Source organism: Geotrypetes seraphini, chromosome 1 (assembly GCF_902459505.1).
Source record: "Geotrypetes seraphini chromosome 1, aGeoSer1.1, whole genome shotgun sequence".
Taxonomy (NCBI): domain Eukaryota; kingdom Metazoa; phylum Chordata; class Amphibia; order Gymnophiona; family Dermophiidae; genus Geotrypetes; species Geotrypetes seraphini.
In genome coordinates this window covers 238117131-238144316 of record NC_047084.1, presented here as the reverse complement: position 1 = coordinate 238144316, position 27186 = coordinate 238117131, and the positions used below count along the sequence as shown (strand labels likewise).

The 27186-nt window shown below is 42.8% G+C and overlaps 1 protein-coding gene across 2 annotated transcripts in view; it reads right to left on the bottom strand.

Annotated features, from left to right (window-relative positions):
* LGI2 (leucine rich repeat LGI family member 2) overlaps positions 1-27186 on the bottom strand; it is a 63780-nt gene that overhangs the window by 20474 nt on the left and 16120 nt on the right. For both annotated transcript variants that reach the window (XM_033948286.1, XM_033948275.1), the window contains 3 exons: positions 26177-26248; positions 10717-10788; positions 9832-9903 (listed from right to left, as the gene is read on the bottom strand). In XM_033948286.1, the coding sequence (XP_033804177.1) occupies positions 9832-9903; positions 10717-10788; positions 26177-26248 (216 nt within the window). The remainder of the gene's footprint in view (positions 1-9831; positions 9904-10716; positions 10789-26176; positions 26249-27186) is intronic.

Genomic DNA, 27186 nt, shown 5'->3' with positions numbered 1-27186 from the left:
TCAGGATTAGGTCGCTCAGGGTGTTGTTCCATATCTCTACTTGGAAGGCGAGAATCCTGTTGAGGAATCTTTTGAATCGCATCCTTTGGGGGAGGGGAATGTAAACAGGAGTGTTCTGCATGGGAAGTGGAGTTTGTCCTGTAGGATGAAGTGTTTCAGGAGGTAGGTGGGAGTGGTGCTGAGGAGAGTCTTATAGCAGAGGCAGCCGAATTTTAAGAATATTCTGGCCTCAATGGGTAGCCAGTGAAGTTTCTTGTAATATGGGGTGATGTGTTCAGATTTTTTCAGGCCAAAGATCAGTCGAACCGTGTTCTGGATTAGCCTCAGTTTCTTGATGGGTTTTTTGTTCAGTGGATTTCCCCAAGCCTTAATAATGGCCTATGGACTTCTCTTTTAGAAAATTATCCAAGCCTTTTTTTAAATCCACTAAGCTTACTGATTTCACATTGGAATTCCAGAGTTTAATTACATGTTGTATGAAGAAATATTTTCTCTGGCTTGTTTTAAATCTACTACTTAGTAACTTCATTGCATGCTCCCTAGTCCTAATGTTTTTGGAAAGAGTGAACAAGTGTTTCATATCTACCTTTTCCACTCCACTTAGAATGATTTACATGAATTTATTCAGGTACTCAAGCATTTTTCTCTGTCTGTCCTGGTGGGCTCACAGTCTATCTAATGTACCTGGGGCAATGGGGGATTAAGTGACTTACACAGGGTCACAAGGAGCAGTGTGTGTTTGAACCCACAACCTCAGGGTGCTGAGGCTGTAGCTTTAACCATTGCACTGCACTCACCCCACACTCTGAAGCTATCATACAGGCAGGTATGTACTGTTTCAATTACATCTTTGGGTGGGTAGAAGGGGGTCAGTGATCACTGGGGGAGTATGAGGGAGTTCAGGCCTACATCTCTCCAGTGGTCATCTGGTCAGTTAGGGCAGTGTTCTTCAACCTTTTTACACCGGCAGAAATAAAATAATTATTTTGTGGACCAGCAAACTATTAAGACTGAAATTTAAAAAAAACATTTCTGCCCCGTCTTCACGAGCTCAGTCCCCGCAAACCATCTAATCCCATCTGCACAAGCCGCAGTTATGATTTTATATTGAACGTATTTTATTAAAGTATAAAAAGAAACAATATTCTGAACAATTGTGATTTTATAAATACAAATATACAGAGCAAGGACTAACAACACCCCTGTCTCGCCTCCCCTTCACATATATCCCCTCTACTATCAAGAAAACTGAACAAGCCAAGTTATTATAGAATGCTACACAGAAATATCTTGCTAACAGAATACTGCAGTCCCCAGTTATGTCTCTAGCAGGATATATATTTCAAATCTGATATATTCTCTCATTTCTCTGCTGACCCCCTTTCCAGCATCAATCTCTCTCTACTTTCTCATTCCTCTCTCTCCCCTTTCCCTCATCTGATCTCTCCATTCCATCCTGACCCCTTCCCCTCCTGTAATCTTCCTGCCAGCTGTTTCCTTCCTTCTCCCTTCCCTCCTTCCCCTATCCAACATTAACTCTCTTCCCATCCCTTTCCCTCCTCCCCTCCCAGCAGCATCTCTCCTTCTACCTCCCTCCAGGTCCAGTAGCAGCTCTCCCTTTATCCAGCAGCTTCCCAGCCTCCTACAGTGGCTTCCTCCCCTTCCAACAGTCCTCAGTACTTGCCTGCAGCAGTGATTTGCTTAGGCAGCCTTGGGTCCGTTGCCGCCTCTGAGGAAAGGGGAAGTTGCCGGTGAATCACTGCCCTGGCAAGTAGGAGAGCTGCTGGGAGGGGAGACAGCCACTGTCAAAGGCTCCCCAGGATCTTGCTCGCACACGCTGACCATCTCCGTTGTACACTTGCACCTTCCCTGCAGCCCTCCTCAGTGGCGATCAAGACAGGCTGCTGACGTCTGAACCTTCCCTCTCTGAGTCCCACCTATTTTGTTTCAACTTCCTGTTTCCGAACAGGCAAGACTCACAGAGGGAAGGCCCCGACGTCGGCAGCCTGTCTTGATTGTCCGAGGCTGGGAGGAACAGCAGTCGGCAGGAACTGCAGTTGGCAGGAAATTTAACTGCTGACTCGATCTCGCCAGCCCTGTGCAGACAGGCAGAAATTTTCTGGCGGTTGAAGAACAGTGATTTAGGGCACCTTTTTGGTACACTTATTCATTATTAAAACAGGTCTTGCCCGAAACATCCAAATTTTGTACTGGATGTATTCTTAAATGTTTGATTATGGCAGAACATATCCATATCATAAGCACACCCAGTCCTGCCCACACCATGCCAGCGCCATTTTCAGCCTTAAAATCGAGTAAAGGCTATGCATTCAATTTATCCCCTGAAGAAGCCCATAAAAGGGTGAAACGGGGCCCGTAGGGTTGTAAGCTGTAGCAAACAAGAAAGGAGCACCAGCAGCACCAAAGCACAACCATAAACATAACCACAAATTTAAGTGCTGTTTTTTTGCTCCTGAGTTGCTTTTTAGCATTTAATATTTATTTGAACACTTTTTGATATTTGGCATGTTAGCATAAAAAAAGTCTCAAAAAGCTTAAGAGTTTAGCTCATAGCTCAATGAAAGATACCTCTTCCCTGCAACAGTTGGTCTTTAAAAGAACTTTGTAAGACTAGCGCAGGCATCTGAGAGCTAATGAGCTTATACAGATCTATATTGATGTCAATATAGCAAGTCCTGTTTCGAGTTTGTTTTGACTTATTCATTATTAAAACAGGTCTTGCCCAAAACATCCAAATTTTGTACTGGATGTATTCTTAAATGTTTGATTATGGCAGAACATGTCCATATCATAAGCACATCCTAGTCCTGCCCATACCATGCCTCTAACCCCCCCCCCCCCTTGAGATTTAGGTGAACTACTGATCAACAGCATAGATATCTGCCTAGAAAATATGTTTTGAAAATAACGAATTGGAAAGATGTGGAAAGAAAATGTCCATCTGTCCCTTTATTCCACTTTTAGGACATTTTTCTTTTTTGAAAATGAGCCCCATAGGCCACAAAAGTAATTTGAAAGTAAGCCCTTGAATAATGCACTGATATTCACTGTTAACAAGATGATTGAAAATGGATATATACATTACAGACTTGATAAATTTTATGTTCCTTCATAAAATTCTCTCTGGCTTTATTGTGTGTGTTTCAGGGCATTTCTTTCCCCCTCCCATGTGTAGCAGAAGCATTTCTTCCACCCTTGCCTTTGCAGCATTTCTTTCCCCCCTTGCCTGTTGCAACAGCACCATTTCTCTCCCCCTTGCCTATGCAGCATTTCTCTCCCCCCCCTTCCCTATGAAGCAGCATTTCTCCCCCTTGCCTGTGTATTTATACCACCCCTTCCCAGTGCAGCATTTCTACCCTCCCCCCTTCCCTGTGCAGCAGCAACATTTCTCTTCCTTGCCCAGCATGTCTGGCCCATTCCCCTGCTCAAAGCCACGGGCGTCTGCGTTGGAAGCCTTCTCTCTGACGTTGTGACATCAGAGGGAATGCTTCCGACGCAGCTGCAGATCACGTGAGGAGCCGACGCCCGTGGCTTTGAGCAGGGGAGCCGGCTAGAAGCTGTACAACGCCAGAGTAACCACCCGCGGAAACCCCTGTTTACTGCCACTGCTGCTGGTTATGGAAAGCAGCAGCGGCAGAATAGGGAGGGTGGCCGGCTGTGCACCCCCTTTGGGCGTGCACCCGGGGCGGACCACACTCCCCCCTTGGTATACCACTGCATAACAGTGCAAGTTCTAAAGCTGAGGTAAATAAATTGTGCTTCAGATATGAACAAATAAAAATGTAGAAACATGATTGCAGATAAAGGCCAAATGCCCATCTAAATCTGCCCATTCTCAGTAACCATTATCTCTTTCTCTCTCTTTGTTTCCACCACTTCTTCCGGGAAACTGTTCCATGAACTTACCAACCTTTCTTCCGGAGCCTATCACCTCTTAACTTCATCCTATGCCCTCTCATTGCATAGCTTCCTTTCAAATGAAAGAGACTCGCCTTATGCGCATTTACATTACGTAGGTATTTAAACGTCTCTATCATATTTTCCGTCTCCCACCTTTCCTCCAAAGTAAACATATTGAGATCTTTAAATCTGTCCCCATACGCCTTGTGATGAAGACCACATACCATTTTAGTAGCCTTCCTCTACCGACTCCATCCTTTTTATATCTTTTTGAAGGTGCGGCCTTCAGAATAGTACACAATATTCTAAATGAGGTCTCACCAGAATCTTATACAGGGGAATCAAAACCTCCTTTTCCTACTGGCCATACCTCTCCCTATGCAACCTAGCATCCTTCTAGCTTTACCTTTTCAACCTGTTTGGCCACCTTAAGATCATTACATACAATCACACCCAAGTCCCGCTCTTCTGTCGTGCACATAAGTTCTTCACCCCCTAAACTGTACTGTTCCCTCAGGTTTTTGCAGCCCAAATGCATGACCTTGCATTTCTTAGCATTAAATTTTAGCTGCCGAATTTCAGACTATTCTTCAAGCTTCGCAAGTTCTTTCTTCATGTTATTCACACCATCCGGTATATCTATTCTTTTGCAGATTTTGGTATCATCCGCAAAGAGGCAAATCTTACCCGACAACCCTTCAGCAATATCATTTATAAAAATGTTAAAAGGAACAGGCCCAAGAACAGAACCTTGAGGCACACCACTGGTAACCTCCCTTTCCTCAGAGCATACCTGTCCTTGATTGATGAAACATAGCAGTGTGTAGTAAGGGTAAGCAGTGCCCGAGGTGGTGGCGCCCCTACCCCATCCTCTTCCCTGCACCCTCCCTGCCCTGTGGGCACCCCCTTCCCTTTCCCTGTACCCTTTTAACTTCTCCGGCATGGGCAGCATGCCCTTTGACATCACTTCCTAGGTACGGGTCCCAGAAGTGACATCAGAGAGAGCACCAATGCCAAGCGGGCAGCAACCTTGTGCTGGGGAAGTGAAAAAGGTATGGGGAAGGCAAGGGGTGCACGCACGTGACAAGGAGAACACACCTGGACCGCCCCCTCTTACTAAGCCACTGAAACCTAGTAAGTTAGAGGCTTGTGAAGTAATAATTGTTTTCTCTGTACAGAGCTGTGTTTTCTAATAGGTTACCGCTTATGGAAAGAGGTTGTTGTCCTTGCATGAAAACTCGTCTTTCCTGTCATACATATTTGCATGAAACAGAGCAAAAGGATTCAAACCCATTAGCATAAATCAAAAGGAGAGAAAGAATTTGGAAGGATGATTTATCAGGTTCGAGTGCACTTTGCCATAGAAGAAGAGTTTCAAGTCTGCCAAATTCAACTGCTAATTCAAATAACAATAAACTCTCCATATTGTACGAGCAGTCTTTAATGGCCAACATTTCAGTCTTACAGAAAGACCATTATCAGGAGAGAATGCAGCATTTATAAGTCAAATCCCAGGTCCTGATCATTGCTTCTGAATCAGAAAAACAAACAGAAAAACTTTTGGGAAAATAATGAATTCCCAATAAGATTTACACATTCAGAATTTTTAAAAAAAATAGACTTATGTATAATATACTGCTTATGACCAGGTCATAAGACAATTTACGGTATACAAATAAAAATAGAAATAAAAAAAAACCAATTTTGATTTGACAGAGAATCCAACATCATAATATCACATATCCACTGACAATTAAAAGATTGGCTAAATAGTCATACTTTTAACTTCTATGAAATTTAAGATACAGTCATTCCAAATGCAGCTTCTGAGACCATTTATTCCATAAATACAAACTGCAGTAACAGAAAGCACTCTGCTTAGTTACAGCCACTTTACATTTGAATGAGAGGATCCTTCATCAAAAATTGATGTGAAAATCTTAATGCTTGATTTGGAATATAAGAAATCTACAAAAAATAGGCATAAACACTTACATATTAGTTCTATCCCCCAAACTTTGACTTGAGTTATGTTCTCTACTGAGAGCCAATGGACTTGTCTTAATAGGAGAGACCTAATTGTATTTTTTCTGCTTTAACATCTCATTTGCAGCTCTGTTTTGCAACAGCTATTGTGTCGATTTGGACTCTGGAAGACTGTGACGCAAAAAGAATTACACTAGTCCAGATGTGTAGAGATCAAAGCATGAGCAGATGCCCACAGATCTTTCTCCAAGGAACAGGATTCTACTACAAATGAAACATGACTATTAATTAATAGTTGATCATGCAATCACACCCCTAATGTTTTGGCCTCAACATTACCCCCTGAATTTCTGGAGAAACCAGTAAGGGATGTTGCTGCCTACTGACCAACAGCATCTCAGTCTTTATCTGGATTATGTTAATTTACTCTCTCTGAACTAGTTGACAAGATGATTAAGACAAATAGTTGCAGTGTAAATTGATATCTGCTTATCTTCGGAAACTAAAACAACCAATAATATCATTTGCAAAAAGATATCTTTCAAATTCATAATTCTTCAGCACAGTGAGCATGTAGAGATTGAAGTGGAATGGGGATAAGACTGACCCCTAAGGAGCCCCACACTGGGGTATTGAACATTCATAGCAAACCATGCCATACAATTTCTTATATCCCACAATTTTCTACATGGATTCAATTCGACTTACAATAAGAATTGTAACAGAAATAGTAGAATTTGTGGTAACAATTAATTAAAGTTATGGGTTTAGAAATACAAGTAATAGCAGAGTGTCTACATTACAGATGTCCATTAGTCTTTAGATTGCAAAGAGAAGAGGTGTGTTTTCAGTAATTCACTCTCCCATAGTAGTAATTACATAATTACATACTGTTTGGTTGGTTTGTTGTTATTTTATTATTAAATAGGCACCATCCAAGCACACATTGTCCCTGTTACTCCTACTGTGCTTAGGCATGCCCAAAAAAGTTATAATCAATGGCATCAAATGCTGTAGAGAGGTCCAGCAGGATTTAAAAAATTATCCTGCCTCCATCTGCTCTTATTCACAATCAATCCATGACTGATAACTGCACTGATTCAGTCCTGTGTTTCAGTCAAAATCTTAATTTATAGCACTGGAGGATATCCTTGTCATCTACAAACTGAGTAACTCTTCAGAGACCGCTGTTTCTATCATTTCTATACAGAGGGATCATAAGATACCAGGCCATATTCTGCTAAATTTGCTATATTAAACAAACCTTTTTGCTCGCTGCATTATATCAATGACCTGCTGGTACCGGAGAAGTTTCACCACCACCGGTCTAGGGTATCGGTATATTTGTATACTTACTTAAAACCAATAAAATATTTTGAACACAAAAAAAAAAAAAAACCACCTTTTTTTTCACTATGGGCCAAACAATTGCCTCTTTTAACATATTTGGCAATCTATCTTGGCCTAATGACAAACTATATATAACAGTCACGGATAGAGTAAGATTATAAAGTCTTTACATCGAGTTAAGCTGTTCTACTAACTTACCATACTAACTTACCGTCAAATACCCTATCCCAAGCAAACAAAATTAGTTCATAGATAGATTAGCAGATACAATGTGACTAACATGTGCTATGATTTTCACATAAGAATCTACTAATAAATGTTGAGAATTAATTTCTGAATTACCTTCACTTTAATGGAAGTCTTTCTATAATATTAGAATGTTGGTCATTGTGGGGCAGATTCTATAAATGGCGTCCTGATTATAGGCAGCGGTAGACATCCTACTGCTGTCTAACCTGCCAATCGGGATGCAAGTTTTCTAAAAAAACAAAAACCCTGAGGCAGGCCACCTACACTGTAAGAGTCTGTCATGATGCAGGGAGACACATCGGGACACTTAAGCTTGCTGAAGGCTGGACATGGATGTGATTTCACCCAGAAGTGGCCTTAGGCAAGCTTAAGTAACATAGTAGATGACAGCAGATAAAGAACCTAATGGTCCATCCAGTCTGCCCTTCCTGATTCAATTTAAATTTTTTAAACTTTTTCTTCTTAGCTATTTCTAGGCAAGAATCCAAACCTTTACCTGGTACTGTGCTTGGGTTCCAACTGCCGAAATCTCTGTCAAAACTCACTCCAGCCCATCTACATCCTCCCAGCCATTGAAGCCCTCCCCAGCCCATCCTCAACCAAACAGCCATATACAGACACAGACCGTGCAAGTCTGCCCAGTACTGGCCTTAGTTCAATATTTACTATTATTTTCTGATTCTAGCTCCTCTGTGTTCATCCCATGCTTCTTTGAACTCCATCACTGTTTTCCTCTTCACCATCTCTCTCGGGAGCACATTCCAGGCATCCACTACCCTCTCTGTAAAGTAGAATTTCCTAACATTGCTCTTGAATCCACCTCTCAACCTCAAATTATGTCCTCTGGTTTTACCATTTTTCTTTCTCTGGAAAAGATTTTGTTCTACGTTAATACCCTTCAAGTATTTGAACGTCTGAATCATATCTCCCCTGTCCCTCCTTTCCTCTAGGGTATACATATTCAGGGCTTCCAGTCTCTCCTCATACATCTTCTGGCGCAAGCCTCCTATAATTTTCGTCACCCTCCTCTGGACCGCTTCAAGTCTTCTTACATCCTTTGCCAGATATGGTCTCCAAAACTGAACACAATACTCCAAGTGGGACCTCACCAATGATCTGTACAGGTTTTTCTCTAGGGCCACATAAGACACCTGAAATTTAGGCCAACAAAATGCTGATCGCAGCAAGGGAATCCCACTACCGTGATCAGCTGAGCGGTTATGGCAGAGTCCCCCCCCCCAATGAAGTCAGCCAGACCGGAGGGATGCCCACTCCCTCCTGCTCCTGACCACCCCTCCCCCCATTGAAACAGCTGGGCAGAAAGAATGCCCACTCCCTCCTGCCACCACCCCCTCAGACCTCCCAGTGCCCCTGATACCTCTCAAAACGGACCCCCCCATCCCTCCAGCCAGAAGGCCCCCACCACTCCAATGTGTCAGGCTTCCCCTTCCCCCATAGAAGGGGCTTTAGGCCACTCACACTGCATCTCAGAATGCACTGGTAAGGAGGTCTAAGACTCCTATGGGAGAGGCCTTAGACACCTTAGCCAATCAGAGCCTTAAGCCCCTCCCTGGTGCATCCTAGAATGCACCGGAAAGGGGAGGCCTGCCATTTTGGAGTGACGGGCCCTGCCAGTGAGCACCCCTCCGGCTGGACCTTCAGATAAAAAGTATGGTGGGATTGGTCGGGTGGGGGGTAGGGTTAGGGGTGTGAGGTTGAGGGCCTGCATGGGGGTCCATTTTGAGAGGTATCAGGGCTCTGAGGTATCTAAGGGGGGGTGGCAGGAGGGAGTGGGCATCCCTCCTGCCTAGCTGATTTCACGAGGGTGGGGTTCCCTGCCACAGCTGCTCAGTTGATGTGGCAGGAGGATTCCCTTGTTGCAATCAGCTGATGGCAAGGGATCCCTAGGCAATTCTCTAATCGGGCCGGTTTGGCAGGGTTAGGTGTCTGTCCATTAGGAGATGCGATTTTGTATAGGATGCCAGTGTGCGATTGTCAGTAGCTGCTTAGGTCCCGGCGTCCTACACAGAATCTGCCCCATGTTCATATACATAACACTCAAATGTAAACATTCTGACCAAACCATAGAGAGCAATTTGCCATAATACTGTACATCGAAACAAACAATGAAAACCAGAAGTAAAACCTAACCTAATAAAACTGCAGCTGAATCTCTAAATATGAGAAGATTCAATCCTCTTAAATGTATGAATAATTTCACCAGTACTACAAATTAATTAATGAAAGAAAGAAAGAAAGAAATGAAAAGCTAAGATTAATAGCATCCCGCCTGCAGAGCCGATAAAAAAAGCTTTCACTACTTACAGTTCAATCAGAGAATCTAAATCACTGAAGACATTCCTTGGCAGTGTCTTAATGTAATTGTTGGCCAAAGAGCTGGGAAAAAAAAGAGAAAGCAGTATTTTAACATAGATACAATTTAGTTCAAAGGCTGTGTCATTAATGTTAGTGACGTGCATTAAATGAATGACCCTCCGTGCTCTGGCACTGTTTGGAGACATGCACCAATGGGGAACCGGTATATTGGATAAACTATTAACACATTAAAAAGAAATTGATATGCTGGAGGCAATGGTGGTACTTCTCACCCACGGCCCAGCCCAGTTCCACCCAGGCCTCAACCCCCAGCCCCACCCCCTCCCCTCCCCCTGTTCTCATGCTCGGAGCCATGACGGGAGGGCATCTGCGCATGCGCAGTTGTGACACGATGACATCACACGCATGCGCGTGACAATCGCTGCATTGCACCTGTAGATGCCCTCCCGACACGGTCCCAAGCTGGAAGCTTTTCAAAACCTGGACAAAGGGGCAGGTTTTGAAAAGCCGTCCCGAAGCCCGGATATGTCCTCTATAAAGAGGACCTGTCTGGGTAAATCCGGACATCTGCTAACCCTATCCTGAAGGTACACCTAGTCAGTCAGAGTTTCAGGCAAGCCTCTCTCACACATATTCATTGTAGTAATCCTGAAAACTTGACTGACTAGATAGGACTTCAGGAGAGGGTTGAGAAGCACTGGACTAGAGGTACAACCAGAGCTCTGAAAAGTACAATTGAGTGATGACTCTCAGGGTGGTTGAGTGAGCAAACCCTTCTTTACATCTGTCCCATATGATGATCCCTTGCAAAGAGTGGTACTGTAGCAGAAAATGATAGAACAGGGGAAAAAAAAATAACTTGAGGAGACTTACAGATGAGTGAGATCTCGAAGACCTCGGAAAGCATTTCTTGCGATGATCTCTATTCTGTTTCCCTCAATAAATCTAAGCACAAAAAACACAACATATAAGATCACAATTAGTGGCTCATGTCCTCTGACCCACAGGAATTTTTTAGTTCCAAGATTCTACGTTTGTTAAGATGGAGGGGCAGAACTGCCATCAATATCATGGGATATGTTACTGCTACAAAAATTGTAAACCTTGATCATAATCACATGCTTTGAAGTAACAATGTCATTTCCTTTCCTATACACATCCCTTAATCTTTTATTCAATAAGATTCTATTAAGAAATTCTCATGGGATAGATCAATATTTCTCAATCATTGACCTATAGCAGTATTTTTGCCAGTCCACAGAGTAGTTCCTCACTCTTGTCACTGCCCCTGGAATAGATGATGCCTTCTATAACTGTATGACTCTCAGTGAGTTTGAGCTGTGCAGTCCCTGAACTTCCACATGCCTCAGATTGTGAAACCAGCTTGGAACTTCAGCTACTGTGTGGCTCCAGCTCAGAGAGTCATGCAATGCCAGAAGGCATCATATATTGTGGTGATGAAGGTAGTAACAGCAAAGAAGCTTTGATGTTAGAGGGGTGGGGTGGGGGGGCATCTGGATGGTGAGAGTGATGGGGTTGGAGTGACTGGGTTTAAAGATTGAGGGGAAGTTGGATTGGCTAGCTCAGAGGGTTGGCCAAGTGGGTGAAGAGGGATGAGTGGGTAGGGAAGACTGGCTAGATGGGGAGAGACTGCCTGACTGGAGGGTGCAGAGACTCTATGTGAAGGTGGGTTCCTGAGTGAATGGAGGTGAAGGGGTAATTGTGTGAAAATAATGTTATGTGGGGATTATCTGAGCAAGAGAGGGAAGAAGAGAGACGATGAGGGAAGAAAAGATGACAGGAAAGGATATAGCAAAAATAGGTGTTTCAAGAGAATTAATGCAAAAAGTTCAGATGATAAAATGGGAACATAGACAAGAGAGTAAAAAAATATGAAAAGGGAGAGAAGAAAAAGGTCATAAGAGAACTAGAAATAAGTCTATGTAATCCATTTTCTGGTATTTTACTGAAGTATTCTTCCTAGCTCTATGAGAGAGACACATTTTGAAAAGATAACGTAGACAGCAATCCCAGCATCAAAAAGGCAAAGAAACATTAAGCTAGACAATACAGCCTCATCACCTTCCTAATCAACCCCCAGTGTGCACTGTGAACTGCATGTCTTTGTCTTTTCATGTACACTCAAAGGGGAAGGGGAGAAATATGTAGAAGCTGATAAAAATAAGACTGAATTACGAGGATCATTTCATAAATAATGCATAAATAATAAATGCATAAAAATAATGCATAAATAATATTTTTTAAATGTATGTTTTTGGTTTTTTTTCAAGTATTTCTTTACAATCCTTCAATATAGTCTCCCTGCTTTGCAATGACCGAGATCCAACGTCTGGGAAGCTTCATTATTCCATCCAAGACACCGTTTTTGTTCAGTTGACGAATGGCTCGGGTACCGGTGGAAGAAAGCTCTTCCAGAGATGCAAAACAATGTCCACGCATAGGTTGTTTCATCTTTGGAAAAAGGTCGAAGTTTTGTGGACTCATGTCTGGATGGTAGGGAGCATTAGGTAACACCTCCCAGCTGTATTTGTGTAGTTTTTCAATGATGAGTGGAGAGCTCCATCTTCCCCATGGCTAAAAAAATTTCAACAAGCTCAATCAAAAGTCAAACATGTGATTTTTGCTTATGATCATGAAGGCATCATCATTACAGACAAAGTTCCATGTGTCACAGCAGTGTATTATCGTGATTTTTTGCAAAAAATGCACAGAAAAATGCATAAAATCTGACCTCAGTTGCTCTTGGCTGGGTCACTCATTCTTCACGATAATGCTTGTCCGCACATAGGAAATGTCTTCATTGAAAAACTACGCACATTCGGCTGGGAATTGTTACCTCATGCTCCCTACAGTCCAGACATGAGTCCACCAGACTTTGACCTTTTTCCAAAGATGAAACAACCTATGCGTGGACATCATTTTGCATCTCTGGAAGAGCTTTCTTCCGTCGGTACCCGAACTGAACAAAAATGGATGGAATAATGAAGCTTCCCGGACATTGGGACTCAGTCATTGCAAAGCAAGGAGACTATATTGAAAGACTGTAAAGAAATACTTGAAAAAAAAAAAATAACATGTAAATTTTAAAAAATAGTGTGCATTATTTATTAAATGACCCTCGTACGTAACAAATATTTCTGTTCTCTGTTCACAGCTGACGTGCCAGGAACAAGACCACAGAAGACAAGTACAAACAGGGCTGGATATATGGTTGACCCTGATCGATTTTCAGAGGATTGTGTTTTGAGGAGCTAGCTAAAGGTGGGCAAAGAGATGGGGCCAGATGGTGTACAGCCAAGGGTACTGAAGGAACTTAGGGAAGTTCTGGCTGCTCTGTTGGCTGACTTTGTCAATGCTTCTCTAGAGTGAGGAGTGATACTGGAGGACTAGAGAAAGGCGGATATGGTGCCTCTCCACAAAATTGGAAGTAAGGAAGAAATACGGAACTACAGGCTAGTAAGTCTGACTTCTGTGGTAAGTAAATTAATGGAAACACTTTTAAAACAGAGAATAGTTATGTTTCTGGAAACCGGTGGATTACAGGACCAGAGGTACCATAGATTCACTAGAGGCAGGTCTTATCAGACAAATCTGATCAATTTCTTTGACTGTATGACCACAGAATTGGATTGAGGGAGTGCGCTAGATGTGGTGTATTCAGATTTTAGCAAAGCCTTTGACAGTGATCTACACAGGTATCTAATAAATAAACTGAGTGCCCTCAGTATGGGTCCCAAAGTGATGGCCTGGTTGAGTGGTCAATGGAGACTGCTCAGAGGAAAGGGATGTTACTAGTAGTGTGCCTCAAGGTTCAGTCCTTGGGCCTGATCTTTTTAACATTTTTGGAAGCTGAAGGACTGCCAAGTAAGATTTGCCTCTTTGCGGATGATACCAAAATCTGCAATAGAGTACCCCTGATGGTGTGGATAACATAAGGAAGGATCTAGTGAAGGTTGAAGAGTGGATTGAAATTTGGTAGCTAAACTTTAATGTTAACAAATGCAAGGTCATGCATTTAGGCTGCAAAAACCCAAGGGAACAGTACAGTTTAGGGGGTGAAGAACTTTTGTGCATGAAAGAAGTGCAGGACTTCTATAGGAGGGGCCTTAGGTACCAAGCCAATCGGAGTCTTAGGCTCCTTCCTAGGGAAAGGCATGCACTGGGAAGGGGAAGGCCACCATTCTGAAGAGGCAAGCCTGCTGGCAGGAGGAAATGGGCATCCCTCTTGCTAAGCTTTGCAACTAATAATAATTTTATTCTTATATACCGCCAAAGCCATGAAAGTTCGAGGCGGTTTACAACAAGATGTGCTGGACAATCAGCAAAGAGTTTACACTATATTGTTATCAAATATAAGCCATGATGATTTGAGGCAGTTTACAATGAAAGGAGCTGGACAAACAGTGAAGTGGTCACAATACAAAGTCATCAAATACAACAAGATGTGCTGGACAATCAGCGAAGATTTTACACTATATTGTTATCAAATATAAGCCATGATGATTCGAGGCAGTTTACAATGAAAGGAGCTGAACAAACAGCGAAGAGGTCACAATACAAAGACAATGCATACAAGCTTACAGAAAGGAAGAAAAGGAAAGTTTATAAAAAAATCTTAGGTTACAATTCGATTAAACAGATTCGTTTTTACAGATTTCTAAAATTGAGGTAGGATGAGGAATGCGTGATAATTTTACCCAGCCAATCGTTCCATTTGCCTGCCTGGAAGGTGAGCGTTCTGTCTAGGAATCTTTATTGTCGGATAGGTGAACAGATGAATTCTATGTGTGAGCCTAATAGAACTATCCAGATTAAATTGGGAAACCAAGTATGTGGGGGCTAGACCAAATATTGATTTGTAACAAAGACAGAAAAATTTAAACAGAACTCGTGCTTCCAGGGGCAGCCAATGAAGTTTTTGATAATAGGGACTTATGTGTTCCCATTTCTTCAACCCAAAAATCAATCGAACTGCTGAATTCTGAATAACTCCGAGTCTTAGAATGGTTTTTTTGAAGGATCCTAAGTAAATGATGTTGCAATAATCGAGCATGCCCAAGATGGAAGATTGAACCAGTAGGCAGAATGATGCTGCATCAAAGTATTTTCTGATGGTTCTGAGTTTCCATAGTATCGAGAAGCATTTTCTAACCAGTAAATCTGTGTGAACATTTAGAGTGAGGTGGCAGTCCAGAGACACTCCCAGAATTTTTATGGAATGGTCAATAGGGAAGACCTGACCATTCAAGAAGATCGATGTGTCTTTAATTTTATCGTTTGGGCTTGCCAGGAAAAATTTGGTTTTGTCTGAGTTGAGTTTCAATTTGAATTCGGTCAACATAATTCGATTTGCTTTAGAATGGATGATAGTTGATTCATTGTCTCAGAAGTCAGGGTAGTAAGGGGAATAACTATCGTGATAGATATAGAATTTAACTTTTAAGTTTTGCAGTAAATTCCCCAATGAGGCAAGGTAAATGTTGAACAATGTAGGGGATAGAGGAGAGCCCTGCGGGACTGCACAAGAGTTTACCCAGCTGCAGGAATGTTTATTGTCAATATAGACTTGATATGATCTTTTACTCAAAAAACCCTGGAACCATTTCAACACGTTGCCTGAAAGACCAATTGACTCCAGACAGTCAATCAGAATAGCATGATCGACCAAATCGAAGGCACTACTTAAGTCTAATTGCAGAACTAGTGCACTTGTGCCTTGACTGAATGAGGTATGAAGGAAATCTAGCAGTGATGCAATGACCGTTTCAGTGCTAAACCCAGATCGAAAACCTGACTGATTGTCTTGTAGTATGCTAAATTTATCCAAATACGTTGCTAATTCTTGGTTGACCAAGCCTTCCATCAGCTTGACGAATAAGGGGGTACTCGCAATAGGTCTGTAATTTGATGTTAGCTTGATAGATTCCTTAGGATGTTTTACGATCGGTGTGATCAGAATCTGGCCTAGATCCTCAGGGAATGTACTGGTTAGTAATAGGGAGGAAAGCCAATTGTATAGGTTGGCTTTGAAGGTGACTGGAGCGACTTTCATAATGTTTGTCTAATCTGCAATAGGAATCCGCGTATTTCATATAGAGTTTACAGAATTGTTGCCAGGATGGAGTGGTAAAATTGTTCCAGGACATATCTACCCTAGATTCATCTTTGTATTGGGCAACTGGGTAGTTCGAAATGTTAGTTTGGATCTCAAATTATTGATTTTGTTGTTGAAGAATTCAGCCAGAGTGTCTGCAGATAGTGGGGAATCTAGGGTTGAACAGGAAAAGGCCTGTATGTCGTAAAGATTGTTAACTAGTTCAAAGAGATTTCTACTATTAGTGTTCGGAGAGCCAATTTTTGGGGCGTAAAAGTTAGTGCATTTCTTTATTATTAGTTTTTTGTATTCTTTTAATTTTAGTCTCCAATTCGATCTCCCTTCACTGTCCCTTATATAATGAGTGATCAACAGAGTCTGGAAAGCTTTATCCAAAGTAGAAATAGTAGGTGATACCATGCAGATAGTAAGGTAGAAATTGTAATCATGCAAATACTTTTTCCGGAGTAGTCATGCAATTAGTTTTAGCCAGAGTAGTCATGCAATACCACTGGTGTCTTTCAGGACAGGAGAAGAGATAGCTCAGGCAAGCACTGGTTGCTGAGGAGAAAGAGTGGAGGTATGGGGGAGGTTTGAGGGGTGTTGGGGGTAGCAGTGGCCCACTAGATCACCAAGTGACTTTTTTCGGAAGGGATCTCAGCAGGGGGAGTTGGATTTTGAGGGTTTGTATAAGGGGAAATGGGGGGAAGGGGGCTCTTTTTTTATTTTTGCTGCTCTCCCTGCTGGTCGATCAGCTGAGCCAGTAGAACTCCCCACAGCTACCAATTGATGGCTTCAGGGCTTCCCCTGATGCTCAGCGCAATGCTGGCAAGGGAAGCCCTGAAGCCATGGTGATTTTAGGGAGTCCTGCCAGTGCTAATCGGCAAGCAAGGAAAACAGCAAAAAATTTGACGAGAGGCAGTGTGCCTAGCAATTGCCCTTCTGAGCAGGTGCCAGGCACAGTTCTCAGTTCTCATTTTTACTAGCATTGCTCCACATGAATAGCCATTGGGGAAAAAATAGCTCATGCCATGGTAATTTTTACTGTGGTGTCAGTTATACATCGAAGCCTTAGTATATTGTGTACAATTCTGGAGATCGCACCTTCAAAAAGATATAAACAGGATGGTGTTGATTCAGAGGAAGGCTACTCAAATGGTTGGTGGTCTTTGTCATAAGGCGTATGAGGACAGACTTAAAGATTTCAATATATATACTTTGGAGAAAAGGCAGGAGAGGGGAGATATGATAAGAGATGTTTAAATACCTATGTAGCATAAATACGCATGAGGCAAGTCTCTTTCAATTGAAAAGAAACTTCAGGGTGAGAGAGAGCACAGGATGAAGTTAAGAGGTGATAGGCTCAGGTGTAATCTAAGGAAATACTTTTTTACAGAAAGGGTGGTAGATGCGTGGAATAGTCTCCTAGTAGAGATGGTGGAAACAAAGACTATCTGAATTCAAGAAAGCATGGGACAGGCATGGGGTTCTCTTATGAAGAGGAGAAGATAAAGATAGTGAATGCTGCAGATGGGCAGACTGGATGGGCCATTTGGCTTCTTGTTTCTATTGCTTTCATTGTGATAATTTTACTTGTTTCTAATGTCCTTGTAAGCTAACTTCAGGAAGCATGAAAGCGTTTAGTTTTAATTTTTGACAGCAAAGACCTGAAAAGATTCATAACACTAGCCATCCATAGAATAGGTCTTCAGGGTTGAGCTCCCTTAGACAATTCTGTATTTTATTTCACAGTGCTTTCAACTGCTGAATCAAATAAAATGCAGACATCTCCACAGCCAAGTGATGTCCATGTGCAAAGCAGTCTTCGATATCATTCATTTTGTCCTAACTTCCATCCATATCTGGACTGCCAAGGATATGTAATTCCTCTGTCTGTCACATAATTTGACAGTTGAATAAATATGCCCACCGCCAAAATGAATTTGCATATATATTGCTAAGTGAACAAAGAAAGCAAAAGGATCAAAGTTAAAATACATGGAAAACTATAAGGATGACAGAGGGACTAAAAAAATGAGAAAACTGAAAAAAAAAAAAAGCTCATAGGGAACAAATATGTACAGTAATAGTTTTACACACTGGAAAATAATCGAGCAATGAAAACAGCTGTAATGTTAAGGGGCGTTTTGTTTTTCCATTAAAAGGGAGGGGCTCCTTCAATAAAGACCCCAACATTGCAACTATCAGTACAGAGTACATAAAACTTCAACAGGAAAGATGAAAATGTTCTCAGGAAGAACAGGCCCTATGTTCTTATAGCTTACAAGGAACCTAATGCCTCCTTGCAGATGATACCAAAATCTGCAATAGAGTAGACACGCCAGATGGTGTGAATAACATGAAGAAAGACCTGGCGAAGCTTGAAGAAGAATGGTCTGAAATTTGGCAGCTAAAATTTAATGCTAAGAAACGCGAGGTCATGCATTTGGGCTGCAAAAATCCGAGGGAACAGTACAGTTTAGGGGGTGAAGAACTTATGTGCACAACGGAAGAGCGGGATTTGGCTGTGATTGTATGTGATGATCTTAAGGAGGCCAAACAGGTTGAAAAGGTGACGGCAAAAGCTAGAAGGATGTTAGGTTGCATAGGGAGAGGTATGGCTTGTAGGAAAAAGGAGGTATTGTTTCCCCTGTATAAGACTTTGGTGAGACCTCATTTAGAATATTATGTACAATTCTGGAGGCTGCACCTTCAAAAAGATAAAAAGGATGGAGTCGGTCCAGAGGAAGGCTACTAAAATGGTATGTGGTCTTCATCATAAGGCATCTGGGGACAGACTTAAAGATCTCAATCTGTATACTTTGGAGGAAAGGTGGGAGAGGGGAGATATGATAGAGACGTTTAAATGCTACGTAATGTAAATGCGCATGAGGCGAGTCTCTTTAATTTGAAAGGAAACTGCAATGAGAGGGCATAGGATGAAGTTAAGAGGGGATAGGTTCCGGAGTAATCTGAGGAAATACTTTTTTACAGAAAGGGTGGTAGATGCATGTAAAAGTCTCCTAGAAGAGGTGGCAGGGACAGAGACTGTGTCTGAATTCACTGATTCACTTCGGGTGAATCGATTCGAATCGATTAAAAAAAAAATCAGCCTTCCGATTCGCTGACTGATCCCCCCCCCTCAAGCAGGAGCGGCAGCGCTGCCTCTAGCTGGCCAGCTGCTGCCACTCATGCTTTACAGGGCGAGGGGGGGAGGGTCAGTCGGAAAGTGCTGGTGTCCGGCTTCCCCCCTAGCCTCCCGCTGGTAAGATGACTGCAGGCGGCAGTGGTGGTTCTACTAACTGCCTCGATAGACAATGCTCCTGCTGTTGGTGCTTGCCTGCACCGTGACCCGTCTGCTTGCGGCCCACACGCTGGCTCAATTTAATTCCGCTTGCTGCCGCTGCTCCAAAAGAGCCAGGCGCATGTAGCGATTGCACGCCGCCGGCCCATAAGCTTTCTCTCCATCAGAATTGATGTCAGGGGAAGGCTTATGGACCGGCGGGTGCAATTGCTGCATGCTGCCTGGCTCTTTTGGAGTTGCGGCAGCAGCGGGGGGAGGGTTAAATGGAGGCGTCGAGCAGGGGGTAAGTGGCAGGAGGTGGAATCGGTGGCAGGTCGGTTTGGTGCCAGAACCAAACGCTCCCTGCTAAGTTTTTCATAGGCAGCTGAGAACGGCTCAAACTATGCAATCTGCATTTGTCTCATCTGGTGAAGAAAATGGCAAGAGCAACCCATCAAGCCTCTGCCCATCCTCTCACAACTTCTTATCAGCGGCGCGAGTCGTGCTTTAAAACGATTTCAGAGAAACGATGATCCCAGCAGCTTCAAAACGGTCAGAGCGCAAGCGCAGGCAGACTTCGGGGTAAGGAAGGAAGGATCCTGCAACTCTTGCCATGAGAGGAAAGCCGAGGGGAAGGAGGCAAGGAGTGAAGAGCCATTAGGACTAGGCTATGAAGGAGTGAAAAAATACTGAACAAAGGATGGAAATGAGAAAGGAGACAGGAGGAGAAATATAGGGTTGGAAAGAGGATAGAGTATTTGGAGAGAGGGATGTAGTGAGCAGAGAAAAATATCTGGTGGGAGAAAGGGAAAGAAAGAACAGTGAAGAGTAAAAGAAGAGAAGTAAGAAGAGGAAAAAAAGTAAATAAGAAAATGGGTAAATACGGACAGGGCAGGGCAGGGCATGGTGGGGTAGCCTGGGCAGGGGGGTATAGGCCTTCAAGGGGGGGGGGACAGGCCTTCACGGATGGTGGCACAGGCAGGCCTTCGCGGGGGGGCCCTGGTGTAGAAGTACACGGGAGGGAGGGAAGGGGGTTCAAAAAGACATGCATATGCCGGACTTGGGGGGGGAAGAAATAATGGGTCTAAAAATAGAGGAGAGGGAGAGGGTGGACAATGGGATTTATGGAGGGAAGGAACAGAAAGGGAGAGAAGTTGGACACAGGGGATGGTGTGGAGGGGGGATAGGAGGGTAGTTGGGAAAAGAAAGGGAAAGATGGTGGACCCAGGGGTGATGGGGAAGGAGGGAGAGATTCTGGATGAAAGGGTAGTTGAGAAAAGGTGGATCTATGGATGGAGATGAAAAAAAGGAAAGATGCCAGACCTCCAGGGGAGGGAAGGGAAACAGAAGTGGAGGACAGAGATGGCAAATGGATGGTTAGCACGGAGAAAAAAGAAAGAAGGAGACCCTGGCAAGCAAGACAACCAGAGCCTGGGACCAACAAGATTTGAATATTGACCAGACAACAAAAGGTAGAAAAAATAAATTGTATTTTCTGTTTTGTGATTACAATATGTCAGATTTGAAACGTGTATCCCTCCAGAGCTGGTGATAGACCGCAAACATGAGCTAGGATTTAACAGAGAGAGGAAAAGTCTTTTTTGTTTGTTTACACCACAGCGTCAGTGTGGTTAAGAGAAGGCAAAGGGGGTGAAGAGACTATAAAAGGGTGAAGAAGTTATAAAATAAACCCACCAGGATGTTTTTAAAAAAACACTCAATTGGGCAGGAAAATCGAATCGAACTGAAAAATCGATTCAATGGGCTGAATCGAATCAAATTTTTTTTTCTTGAATCGGGCAGCACTAGTGTGCACTGCTTCCATGGTATGCAAATAGATCTCATTTATATTTATTTGGGAAATCCTGAAAACCTGACCTGGTGAGGGCCAAGGTTGGACGCCCCGGCTCTAGGCAGTTAACCTTAATTCATATCCAGTTCAGCAGTCTTTAGTCTTTGGTCAATGGACCAGCTCTGATATTCAAGAAATATCAGTGACTTGCCCCAGCCCAACAGACATTAGCCATCTCAAATGGAATTGCTAAACTAAAAGATGCTGGGAACTGATATATGGAGAGTGATGAAGAAAAAGCAAACATGCTAAACAAATACTTCTGTTCTGTGTTCACGGAAGAAAATCCTGGAGAAGGACCAAGATTGTCTGGCAAATTAACATAAGAATATGGAGTAGATTCTGCGCTGTTCACGGAGGAAAGTGTTTATGAACAATTTGAAAAACTGAAGGTGGACAAAGCGATGGGATCGGAAGGGATCCATCCCAGGATACTGAGGGAACTCAGAGAGGTTTCTGGCGAGTCCTATTAAAGACTTGTTCAACAAATCTCTGGAGACGAGAGTGGTTGATGGGGATTGGAGGAGAGCGGATGTGGTCCCTATTCACAAAAATGGTCATAGACATGAAGCAGGAAACTACAGGCTGGTAAGCCTCACTTCGGTTGTTAGAAAAAATAATGGAAGTGTTGCTGAAAGAAAGGATAGTGAACTTCCTAGAATTTAATGGGTTACAGGGTCCAAGGCAACATGGCTTTACAAAAGGTAAATCGTGCCAAACGAACCCGACTGAATTTTTTGATTGAGTGACCAGAAAACTGGATCAAGGACATATGCTAGATATAATTTACTTAGATTTCAGCAAAGCCTTTGATACGGTTCCTCATAGGAGGCTCTTGAACAAACTTGAAGGGCTGAACTTAGGACCCAAAGTGGTGAACTGGATTAGAAACTGGCTGTCGGACAGACGCCAGAGGGTGGTGGTTAATGGAAGTCGCACGGAGAAGGAAAGGTGAGTGGTGGAGTTCCTCAGGGTTCGGTGCTGGGGCCAATCCTGTTCAATATGTTTTTAAGTGACATTGCTGAAGGATTAGAAGGAAAAGTTTGCCTTTTTGTGAATGATACCAAGATTTGTACCAGAGTAGACACTGAGGAGCGAGTGGAAAACATGAAAAAGGATCTGTAAAGTTAGAGGAATGGTCTAAAATCTGGCAACAAAAATTCAACGCAAAGAAATGCAGAGGAATGCATTTGGGGATTAATAATTGGAAGGAACCGTATACGCTGGGAAATGAGAAGCTGATATGCACGGACGGGGAGAGGGACCTTGGGGTGTTAGTGTCCAAAGATCTTAAGGTGAAAAAACAGTGTGACAAGGCGGTGGCTGCTGCCAGAAGGATGCTGGGCTATATAAATGAGGCATAGCCAGTAGAAGAAAGAAGGTGTTGATGCCCCTGTACAGGTTGTTGGTGAAGCCCCAATTGGAGTATTGTGTTCAGTTTTGGAGACTGTAGCTGGCAAAGAACATAAGAAGACTTGAAGCAGTCCAGAGGAGGGTGACGAAAATGATAGGAGATTTGCACCAAAAAACGTACGAGGAGAGACTGGAAGCCCTGAATATGTATACCCTAGAGAAAAGGAGGGACAGTGGAGATATGATACAGACATTCAAATACTTGAAAGGTATTAACGTAGAACAAAATCTTTTCCAGAGAAATGAAAATGGTGAAAAATCAGAGGACATAATTTGAGGTTGAGGGGTAGTAGACTCAAGAGCAATGTAAGGAAATTATACTTCACAGAGAGGGTGGTAGATGCCTGGAATGCACTCCCGAGAGAGGTGGTGGAGAGGAAAATGGTGACAGAGTTCAAAAAAGCATGGGATGAACACAGAGGATCTAGAATCAGAAAATATTAGTAAATATTGAAGGACTTAGGCCAGTACTGGGCAGACTTGCATGGTCTGTGTCTGTATATGGCCGTTTGGTTGAGGATGGGCTGGGGAGGGCTTCAATGGCTGGGAGGGCGTATGGAGTGAGCTTTGACAGAGACTTCAGTAGTTGGAACCCAAGCACAGTATCGGGTAAAGCTTTGGATTTTTGCCTAGAAATAGCTAAGAAGAAAAAAAAAATTAAATTGAATCAGGTTGGGCAGACTGGATGGACCATTTGGGTCTTTATCTGCCGTCATCTACTACGTTACATAGACAGATCTCACATGCTCTATGTTATACAGACAGATCTCATACTCTCATCTCCTTTCCAGGGTTCTGCTCAGTTAATAGCCAGGGGAAGTCTTTCTTTCTCCAAGCCTCTGTCAGCTGCCATCACCTTGGCGCTTTTGTCTATTCTCCACTCCTTCCCAGGACTTCTCCTCAGCCTAAAAGCTATGGAAGTCTCTTTTGGAAACCTCTTTCTCAGGACCTTCCTGAATGACTCCAGACAGTGGCAGACGTATTCCTCCCTACCTGAGTCCCCCCCCCTGCCTGAGTCCCCCCCCCGCCTGACTCAGCAGGGCTGCATTACTTTCCTCCAGTTGGCTGACTCTTACTCTAGTACCCCCCTTCTGTCCAACAATAAAATAGCCATATTAGTGAGGGAGAACTGTATATTCCTGAGAGATATTAATTACATTATGGTAATTTACACCCATCCCTATTAAATTAAGTTTAAAGCCTTCTTCAGTACATTAGCCAGCCTGTTACTAAATAACAACATAAGAATTGTCATACTGGGACAGACCGAAGGTCTATCAAGCCCAGTATCCTATTTCCAACAGTGGCCAACCTAAGTCCCAAGATCTTAGCTAAATCCCAAATAGTAAAATAGATTTTATGCTGCTTGTCCTAAGAATAAGCAGTGGATTTTCCCAAGCCATCTCAGTAATGCCCTATGGACTTTTCTCTTAAGTATCCAAACTTTTTTTAAACCCTGCTAAGCTGACTGATTTCACCATAAGAACATAATAGCCTTCCCGGGTCATACCAATGGTCCATCAAGCCCAGTAGCCCATTCTCACGGTGGCCAATCCAGGTCACTAGTACCTGGCCAAAACCCAAGGTGTAGCAATATTCCATGCTACCAATACATGGCAAAAGTGGCTTCCCCCATGTCTTTCTCAATAACAGTCTATGGACTTTTCCTCCAGGAACTTGTCCAAACCTTTCTTAAAACCAGCTACGCTATCCACTCTTACCACATCCTCTGGCAATGCGTTCCAGAGCTTAACTATTCTCTGGGTGAAAAAAATTTCCTCCTATTGGTTTTAAAAGTATTTCCCTGTAACTTCATCAAGTGTCCCCTAGTCTTTGTAATTTTTGATGGAGTGAAAAATTGATCCACTTGTATCCATTCTACTCCACTCAGGATTTTGTAGACTTCAATCATATCTCCCCTCAGCTGTCTCTTTTGCAAGCGAAACCTAACCATTTTAGTCTTTCTCATAAAAGAGGAGTTCCATCCCCTTTACCATTTTGGTTGCTCTTCTTTGAACCTTTTCTAGCACCACTATATCTTTCTTGAGATCAGGAGACCAGAATTGAACGCAATATTCCAGATGAGGTTGCACCATGAAGCAATACAGGGGCAATATGATATTCTTAGTCTTGTTAACCATGACTTTTTTAATAATTCCCAGCATCCCACCACATTCTCCAGCAACAAATTCCAGTGTTTAATTACATGTTGTATGAAGAAATATTTTCTCTGGTTGTTTTAAATCTACTACTTAGTAGCTTCATCGCATGCCCCTTAGTCCTAGTATTTTTGGAAAGAGTAAACAAGCGATTCACATCTACCATTTCAACTCCACTAAGTATTTTATAGACCTCTATCATATCACCTCTGAGCCATCTCTTCTTCAAGCTAAAGAGTCCTAGCCGCTTTAGCCTTTCCTCATAGGTAAGTCGTCCCATCCCTTTTATCATGTTCTTTGTCGCCTTTCTCTGTATCTTTTCTAATTCCGCTACATCTATTTTTTGAGATACGATGACCAGAATTGCACACAGTGTTCGAGGTGCAGCCATTTCATAGAGCGATACAAGGGCATTATAACATTTTCATCTTTGTTTTCCATTCCTTTCATGATAATGCCTAACATTCTATTTGCTTTCTTAGCTGTCGCCGCACATTGATCTGAGGGTTTCAATGTATCCTCAACAATGACACCTAGATCCTTTTCCTGGGCAGTGACTCCTAACATGGAGCCCTGCATCGTGTAGCTATATTTTGGGTTCCTCTTTCCCACATATATCACTTTGCACTTGTATCCCTTCTTCAGCAGACTGTCACCATCTCTGTTGAGCAGGTCTTGGAAAATCATTGCATGGTCTAAGACAGTGGTTCCTTCCTGTTTTGGGTAAAGGACGAATGACAGAAACTCACATCCTGGAGCTGAATGTGATGTCAACATGAGCACTTTGGTTTCTTAGACCAGTGGTTCCCAACCCTGTCCTGGAGGACCACCAGGCCAGTTGGGTTTTTGGGATAGCCCTCATGAATATGCATGATAGAGATTTGCATATAATGGAGGTGACAGGCATGCAAATCTGCCCCATGCATATTCATGAGGGCTATCCCAAAAATCCAACTGGCCTGGTGGTCCTCCAGGACAGGGTTGGGAACCACTGGTCTGTGAAACCAAAGTGCTCATGTTGACATCACATTCAGCTCCAGGATGTGAGTTTCTGTCATTTGTCCTTTACCTAAAACAGGAAGGATTGACGAGAACACTGCCTGTGCACTTATGTAGTGAACTTATGTAACCCAACTTACAATAAAAATAAATGAGTGGTCACTTTTTTTCCAGACAAGGGTTCAAAACAGATTCACCCTCCACATTATCTTATCATTCACTTAAAGGAGATCATGTTTAGCATATTTTTATATATAGAATTTAAAAGCAGTTAAGTTGTTCTCTTCATAGACACAATAGTTCACACTTGAACCCTGTCTTTTCCTTCCATCTTAAGATTCTTCTTCATACTTTCAATCCTTAGGTGTCTGAGCCAATCAGAGCTTTAGGCCCCTCCCAGTGCATCCCAGGATGCATCGGGAAGGGGAAGGCCCACCATTTTGAAGAGGTGAGCCTGCCATGTAACACAAGTCTCAGGGCCAAGTAACAGACAGATCCCACTTCACACTTACAGGTACTCCAGATGGAAAAGACCAGCAAAGGCATCATCTCTGATGACCGTAAAAGAGTTTGAGTTTAACAATCTGAAAATGAAGACCAGAAACAAGAACTCAAAATTGGAATTTGAAACACATTACTCAAGCTCTTCTGATTGGTCTAACTTGCCTTATTAGCAAATCTGTCTGCTATCACTGTCATCTAATTTAATACAATTTATAAAGCCATTATATACAGACAGAAATGCATTTATTTGCAGGTAAAAAAGAACACTCTATCCTGTGCAATACTTCAAAAGCATCGAGGAAAGCAGTAATATACATCCTATTTACTTTTATTTGTTTAATTTCTTAAATGAATCTCTTCCAATTTCCGTCAAATCTCAAAGGGAAAAGCCATGGTAGGTAGCCAAAGCATCACAAATTACATCACACTCGTATTCCATCTAATTGGTCCCTTATAATATGAAATACATCTCCATGAACCAATCAGATCCCACTTCACCTTTCAGGGAGGAATTATCTCAGGTATGACTTCCCAGCCTGCTTGGTGATGGCAGTTAGTCAGAAAGGGTATCTATTATCTGGAACATGCTCAGGCTCATACGAGATAAGATATGAGAGAATCCTTAAAAAAGTGGAGACAGTTAAAGCATTACATAGTAACACTCCAGACCACAGAGGTAGCTAGGTATATACAGCAGTAGGTTACTACTCCACAGGTATTGGTCAGCATAGTGCAACCAGTTGGTAGTGGCAAGGATTTTACCTAAGAGCACAAGACTAAGGGCTCCTTTTATCAAAGTGCGCTACGAGGGTTAGCACGTTGGACATTTCGTCATGCACTAACCCCCGTGGCAAGCCAAAATACTAACGCCTCGTCAATGGAGGCATTAGCGACTAGCGCGGCAGGTGGTTTAATGCACGGTATTCTGTGCGTTAAACTCCTATCGCGCCATGATAAAAGGACCCCTAAGTTGGAGCAGGGCAAGGCAGTCACTCCTATGTTTTGGACAATGAGGTAT